The sequence below is a fragment of the Mercurialis annua genome, linkage group LG6, assembly GCF_937616625.2.
Source record: "Mercurialis annua linkage group LG6, ddMerAnnu1.2, whole genome shotgun sequence".
Taxonomy (NCBI): domain Eukaryota; kingdom Viridiplantae; phylum Streptophyta; class Magnoliopsida; order Malpighiales; family Euphorbiaceae; genus Mercurialis; species Mercurialis annua.
In genome coordinates, this window is record NC_065575.1 from 37,325,429 (window position 1) to 37,333,359 (window position 7,931).

Below are 7,931 nucleotides of genomic sequence, written 5' to 3' on the forward strand. Positions count from 1 at the left end.
TTAAAAATTTGCGACGGATTTAAATCCGCCGCAAAATCCGTCGCAAATTTTTTTAAATCCGTCGCAAAAAAAAAAAGTATTCGGTCGCTGCAAAATTGGCGACCGGATATTTAGCGACGGACGTTGTCCGTCGCTAATCCGTCGCTAATTGTCAAATAATTCAGAATGAGATTTGTCCTTCGCAACAGAGATTGTGGGGAGAAATGGTTGATAATACTTATCGAAGGACAGTAATGCCAACAACATTTACCAGCAGCAGGAAGCTATACCACCAGCTAGAACATAGATAATGAGCACACACTTACTTGGATATATAGGCGCCAATTTAATTACCCTCGAGATGGGAGTATACTTTCATTTACACATTTCATAAGCATATAATACAGATTGATATGAAAACTATATAATAAGACTTGACGCCGGTAAAAATACCTACATTACTTTACTCGATGTGGTGTGTTGTTCAGGATTCCTTGTTGATAGGCAAATCTTTCCACCTTGTAAGTTTCATTTTCACTGCTTTTGCACCCTCCCCAATAAACTGCTGATTATTACAGTTCAGATCAGCTCCTGCTATCAGATTCTTGCCAGTGTCCGATGAGTTAACCTTGCCTAAACCCTTTCTTCGCTTGTATGTCAAAGGAAGCACAGCTTCGTCTTTGAACCTCTCTGAAACACTCAATTTGGGTCTCTTGGCACTAGTCTCACTCTCAGATTGCACTGGATTTGAAGAAAATAACATCAACATATCATGTTTACCATTATCACGCAATGAGCACGAACTTCTTTGAACTGCTTGTGGAATTCTTGGATTGACAATGACATTCTTTTCTTTCATGAGGGCCATATTTCGTTCTACACTGTAATTATGAATATCAAATGGGAAGCCTTCCAAGTGATCGATTCCTTTACGCAAATTTGGCCAGACATTTTCAACAGGAAATGCATGCCTTCTTGCAGTTTTTTTTGAATCAATTGACAGCTCATTAAGATCCTTTCTCTCATTACCCGCAAACAATTTATGTTGTGCTAAACCAGTAACGTCATCTGAAGGAAAAATCATACGCCCTTCTACTTTTCCGGTCGAGCTTTCTGATCTATGTTTGCTTCTCATACTACTTCCCTCCTGATTCAGGAAACAATGAGGTTGTTGGTTGGGAATCAAATTAAGTCTGCCGCTGTTCTGCTGCAGAAATGGCAATTCAGAGAGGCTAGCTACATCTGGAAACTGCAAATATGCTGGCAATGAAGACAACTTCAAATCCAATAAACCTTGGGTTCTTACTGGAAATGTTGGCTGAGCTCCTCTTGTAACCATTTCTGATTGTTCCAACCAGACAGAAGGAACTTTAGGTACCACTTTCAACACTCCCTTAGGTACAGGTCGGAATTGCTCTAAAATGTTACTGCCAAGTACTTTCGGATTGCTGTTTGGCAATAAGCCATTTCCGGGTGTTTTTATCTTTAAAATTCCCTTTCCTCTGAAGTTCGGAGTAGTAGATTTCTTTCCATTGGCAGATAGAAATGGAAAATTCTCCTTTACTCTGTTGCTTTCCGTTGATTTCATACCCTTTATGTTCAATCCAACATCCTCACACAATGGCTGATCATCCTTGGGAAATTTATTAAGATCAAGCAAATGGATAGCTTTCTGTTTTCTCCTTTTGTTCCACAAAGAGATCCTTTCCGCAACACCAGAGTTCAACTCCAACTGATCCCATAACCCTCTCATGTCTGTGAACATTTGCGTCATCCTGACATGATAAGATTTTAAGGAATAATAATACTTTCTCCGTTCAAGAAACTGCAAACCTTCTCTTAGCTGAGCCAGTTTTGGAGGATATAATCCGCCTCTCAATCTCTGGAAGAAAATATCCAAGGGATTGCCAAAAAATAGATCATTGCCTTCAAAAAGCTCCTTCATTGTCAAACAAAAAGTCTGCCGGTCCATATCCGGAAGGTAAGCTGACAGGTAGAACCTTTCTTCCTCTGTTAAACAAGAATTCCACGTGTCTAAAGATAATATCTCCCTCAAATCTGGCAGATCATAAAGTTCAAATGGTATGCTGCATATCTGACCTTGCACCATGCCATGCTCACAGTGCAAATCAGCAAGTTCACAATCATCAGAATCATCTCCGTTATCTGCCAACAAAGGAGGGATATCTTTTGCTACTCCGTCCTTGCCGTTAAACAAAGAATTTTTTCTACTATTTCTCAACTTCTGATGGCCAATCTTCTGAATTCCCATTGACCCAGGAAGTTATCTGAGTGTACTGATCTAGTTAGAGGGAGAAGTCAAATCATTTGAGTAAAACTTGACCGCCGCAATTAGAGTCCCTGAAGACCAGATAGCAATCAAAATCAGCTTTAAACAAATATCATCAAATATGCTAGACCGTTAAATATGTTGAACAAAATGCAACGAGAGAACAAATTATATTCCACCAGTAACAAAAAAACTTACTTCCTATCAAACAACCTTGACAATACGACATTAGAAAAATGTAATAAAAACAGCTAATCACCTTCAATTTTCCCAAAATTACCACACTAAACTATAGGATAAAAAGAATCCAGTCGAGCATAATTCATAAACGCGATCAAGTTGCTGAAACAGCAGCAATGTAATGTAAAGTTACCACGAGTGAGCACACCGGAAAATGAGATATTGCATATCCGAATATACATAGATAAATCTGTAAATGGGTGTGCATGTTTAACCGCTTCCAGCAACAGAGTAACAAATGTGCATATTATTCAGTTTCACTTCCCACCATAATTCATCTATGTCAATTTTTATTTCCTAACTTTAAATTCTCATGCTCAGACTCGCACTTATACTCACAAACACAAACACAAAATCCCCAAAAACCCATGCAATCAAAAAGACAGATGAAATTAACAATCTGTAAACCAAATTACTAACCGATCAGGCAAGCAAATGAAATAGCAAAAGAAGTAACAGATCAAAACAATTAACTAATTACAGTAATTAAGAACTTAAAGGCAAGAACAATAGATAAAATTAACAGATGAAAATCATGCAAAGAAATTAAGAGATAAAATAACAGCTTAAAAAAACCCCAATACCTTGGATGAAATCGACGAGAATTGAAACCCAAACAGAGCGTAATCAACATTTTGGATTGGTTTTGTTTTGGCTGTCACGCCTACCTTAAGATTCCTCAATTTTTTTTATTTTTGTTTTGTTTCTGCTTTTTCTCTTCTTAGTACTGTTTGTCCTGTGAGGAAAAACCATAATCTGAAACAGCAAAGTCACTGTTGCGCACTCACAGTCTACAAAACAAAAAGTTTAATTTCAAATTAATTTTTAGTTTAGTTTAATTTCGTTTATTTCGGATTAATGAGAGTTAATTAAAAATTTAACAAACTCCACCAAACAATACTAGAGCAGGTTTTTCTAGCTTCCTTTGTCCGCTTGTGATTGTGCGAGTGGTGACATGTCAATCGTCAAGGTTTTTCTTAGCTGTATTTGGCAATCTTACAGAGAACTTTAAAAATAAAAAATTACTACTCGTGAAGAGAAAAGTTGATGAAGTAAATACTAGAAAAATATTACATTTCCTATAAACATTGAACCGTTTATGAATTTTACAAACTATATTTACTGATTGCAAGTTTGGATTTAAAACAAAATTTATGGATTTATGGAATAATTTAAATTTAAAACAATTTATCACACTTAAAATGTAATTAGAAATATGAAAAGTTTCTTTCAAAAAAAAAAAAGTTATATTAAAGGTTATTGAACTAGAGTCTAATTTTTTAAAAGATACTCTAATAAAAAAACAAAAGGTGCCCAGATCGTTACGCCTTTCGTGCGGGTCAGAACTTACCCGATAAGGAATTTTGCTACCTTAGGACCATTATAGTTACGACCGCCATTCACTGGGGCTTCGGTCGCCGATCGTATTTTCGCCAGAGATGAAAGAAAAGATAGAAAATCTGTCTTTTCAAAGTTATCGTCCCCCAAAAATCCGAAAGTTTTTGGTGCTGAGCATGCCAAGTAAGAAGGTGGCTCTATACGGTCAGAAATACAGAGAGTATGAGTTGTTTTTTGCTTGTAAATATTTATCCAATATTTTTACATCGTGATGGCTTGATTTTCTGGTTTCTTCTTTGAAGGGGGACTAATAACGTACCAAATAGTTGGTACTATATCCCCCTCCTCCGGCTTCAGGAAAGCCTCCTCCCCTCCGGGATGGTGTCAGTCTCACTCTATCCGCTGTCTGTTCCACTCTCTGAGGCCGCGTGTCCATTCCTTTGACTCATACTGATGAGAATTTGACTTCACGAGAGATTGAGTAAAAAGTAGCGGAATTGGCTTATTTTTTGCGTGTACTAATTGAAGTATTTTGAAATGAGCTGAAAAATAAAAAATTTATTAGCACGAGCGAAAAAATTCAGACAAAATTTCACAATAACATAAAATCATAATAATATATATCTCCTCTTAACAAACAAAATGTTCACATCAACCTGTATTCTCTTTTCATATTAGTTTTTAAGCAAATTGCTCTAAGACCTCTCACGTTTGTCACAATTCACAGTTTGATATTTTTTATTTAAAAATCAAACAATTTGGTATCTCAGTTTTAATTTTGTAAATTATAAGACTCTTCTGTTAAAAATAAATACTAAATCGTTACCAGAATAAAATATGAGATACCAAATTATTTGAAAATGAGGTATCAAATCGTTTACATAATTGAAACTAAGGTACCAAATCGTTTATTTAATTGAAACTGAGGTACCAAATCGTTTGAAAGTAAATTTCAAATTATTAACAGAACTAACAGAAGGTCCTCATAATTTACAAAATCAAAATTGAGGTATCAAACCGTTGATTTTCAAATAAGAAGTATCAAACTGTGAATTATGATAAATATGAGGGACCTTATATTAATTTGTTCTTAGTTTTTTTGGTCAGATTATTTTTTAAATACCAACTGGCCGCGGTGGTCAACAAATTAAGTCCAATAATTTTAAAAATTAAGTAAATCAATTTGAAGTACCTTTTTGAATTTAGATCAAAATTTAGTAACTACTAATGTTTTTTTAATCAAAAATAATATTTTTTAAGTTTTTCATGTAACGGTGGAAATTTGAATTCATAATTTGTTATCCTTCCAAACTCGAACTTTGTTTAAATTAATTATGGATTTTAATAATTTAAAATTTCTCAATTCAAATATTGCCTACAATTTTCTATAGCTATAATATCGGAAAGATAAAAATAAGTGTAATAATAAATTATCTTTTGTACTATATTATAATTTAGGCCTAATCACTCAAAAACCCCTCACCTTTAAACTTTTTTTCAGTTCCATCCCGACGTTGAAAATTTGTCAATTTTACCCACTTTTGAATTTTCCGTTTTCAATTGTACCCCAATATTTTAACTTTTGTTAATTTTTTTACTTAAATGATGAAATCATTCAATTAATTAAGTCTAAACATAAAATTAAATTCTTTTTTTATTCAAAAAAGTACAAATAAGTCCTTTATTTTTAAAAACTAACTAAAAACCATAATCAAATTAACACTAATTTAAATTCTTAATTAATTTAGAGAAAACCACAAAAATATTATTATTTAAATAAGAGTTTACAAAAATACACACCAAATCAAAATTTTACATTCATGACAAAATAAGGAGAAACTTTACAATTTCTACCCAACCACTAAATAAGAGACACATGGCACACTCAAAACCAAAAAAAAAGTCAAAAACGTGTTAAAAATAGTCAAAACGCGTCAGAAAAGCGTCTGACGTGCGTCTGCCACGCGTCTGACACGCGCGTCAGTCACGCGTCAGCGCGTGTCAACATGTAAAAAAAAAAATGTATCATCTATGTATCTGATACGTATCTGTTATGTATCTGAACTGTGTCACTGATTCATTTTCTCATATTTTAAAAAGTAAAAACAAATAAATAAATAAATATATGTGTGTATATATATACACACATATATTATTTTATGTACTATTTATGTGTATCTGAGGTGTATGTATAATATATTTTAAATTCAAAGATATATGCATCATATGCTTTAAAAACGCATAAATTACGTTACAAAAAAGTATATATATTATATATTATGTATTAAAAATATATGTATCTATCATATATAAATTATGTATAAATTGTTTCTAATATGTATTTAAAAAATGTGTCTTCCTATTAAATATTTGATGCTTGCTCCGTCCTTTTATTTTTTTCATGTTGCACGAGATTTTGCTTTTTAGTTCAATTTATAATGTATTTACGATGTATCGGCCATGTATTTACAGTGTATTGCAAGATATCGATGATGCATCGGTAATGTATTAAAATTTTATTATTAATTTTTATCCTCTATATCTATGATGTATCGATGGTGTATTTGTGATGTATCAGTAATATATTATGATGTATCAATAATGTATCAGTCATGACATTTTAAAATGTATTTCGTTAAAATAATTCAAAAAAATTAAACATGTATCATCAATGTATCTGCTATGTATCGGAAATGTATTATCCATGTATCACTAATATACACATGTATCGTTCATTTTGAAATTTATTTTGTTGAAAATAATCCTTCTGAGTTTGAGATAGATTCTAAAAATTTTAATCAATGGTGTATCTGTAAAATTCATTTTGTTGAAATAATAATAAAAAAAGAACATGTATCTACAACGTAAGAATGGTGTATTTTATGTTGTATCAACAATTTATCTACAATGTATCGGTGGTGTATATATACGATGTATATATCATGAATGTATCTAATATGTATAATAATGTATATACAATAAATTAAACCAATAACTGTATAATACTTTCACTAAAATATATTAAAAATTCAAAATATAGAATCTTCTACAATTTTTATATTGCATAGAATCAGATTTTAACAATTGTCTAATTACATCTTGAAACATATCACATACATCTCGGATACATTTCCGATACATCTCTAGAATATAATTCAACACCCAAATTTTGATCTAGTTGTATAACATCTAAAATAGAATCTAACCCATGTGAACCCTTACTCCCATGCATCTCCAGTAAAGAAGACGCCCCATTATTAACTTCGAAGTCTTCAAGACTCATTTCCTCACACCCTATCATCCAAATGAACAGTCCCATTTTTTTTACCAGCTAAATCATTAACATTAGAACCAACTTCCTTCCCATTTGGAGAAACCTTAATTCCATTTTCTTGAGAACCTTTATGTAATACCCCAAAATATTTAATTAGCTAATTGGACCATGTGTCCAGTCTGGATTCGCCAGAATGGCGAAATCAGAAAGATTTCCGATAAAACTAAGATAAATAAGTTTTAGTAGGTCGGTTTGGAGGAAATTAATTATGAGGAAATTACGGTTATATTTCAATTCTAAAGTTAGAATTGGAATTAAAAGGAAAAATGTCAAGTAAAGCCCAAAATAGAGTGCAGGGACCAAAGTGGTAATTTAGCCACTTTGTGTCGGAAATGGAAATATTGGATTTTGACGGAAAAGTGTTAATATCGAGCTTCGTATTATTTATTGGATATAAATAATACGTAACAGTAATAATTTAAGAGTTTATCGATTTAGTTATGGACTAAATCATACGAAAGAAAAGTTTAAAGGATAAATGATAGTAAACAAAAAGAACAAGGATCAAAGTGGCACTTTAGCCGGATTATGTATAATGAAAGATATGAATCAGAAGGAAAGAAGAGTCCAGAGAGAGCGAGAGAGATAACGAGCGATACCGTCGTTTCGCCGCCGTTTCGCCGTTCGACGTCCGAATCGAGTGATTTTCGCGGCGATTTCTTCAGAATCGAATCCTCTATCGATCCTAAGCTTCGTTTCAAGGTAAATCTTCAATAAATTTGGTTAAAAATCGAATATATATGGCTGTTT

The 7,931-nt window shown here is 32.7% G+C and overlaps 1 protein-coding gene across 1 annotated transcript; it reads right to left on the reverse strand.

Annotated features, from left to right (window-relative positions):
• Window positions 1–283: 283 nt before the first annotated feature.
• On the reverse strand, window positions 284–3,361 carry LOC126653895 (uncharacterized). Its single transcript, XM_050347889.2, has 2 exons — window positions 3,094–3,361; window positions 284–2,340 (listed from the first exon to the last, which is right to left on the reverse strand). Exon 2 carries the CDS (start codon window positions 2,249–2,251, stop codon window positions 464–466), a length of 1,788 nt encoding a protein of 595 aa, XP_050203846.1. The 5' UTR covers window positions 2,252–2,340; window positions 3,094–3,361; the 3' UTR covers window positions 284–463.
• Window positions 3,362–7,931: the final 4,570 nt, after the last annotated feature.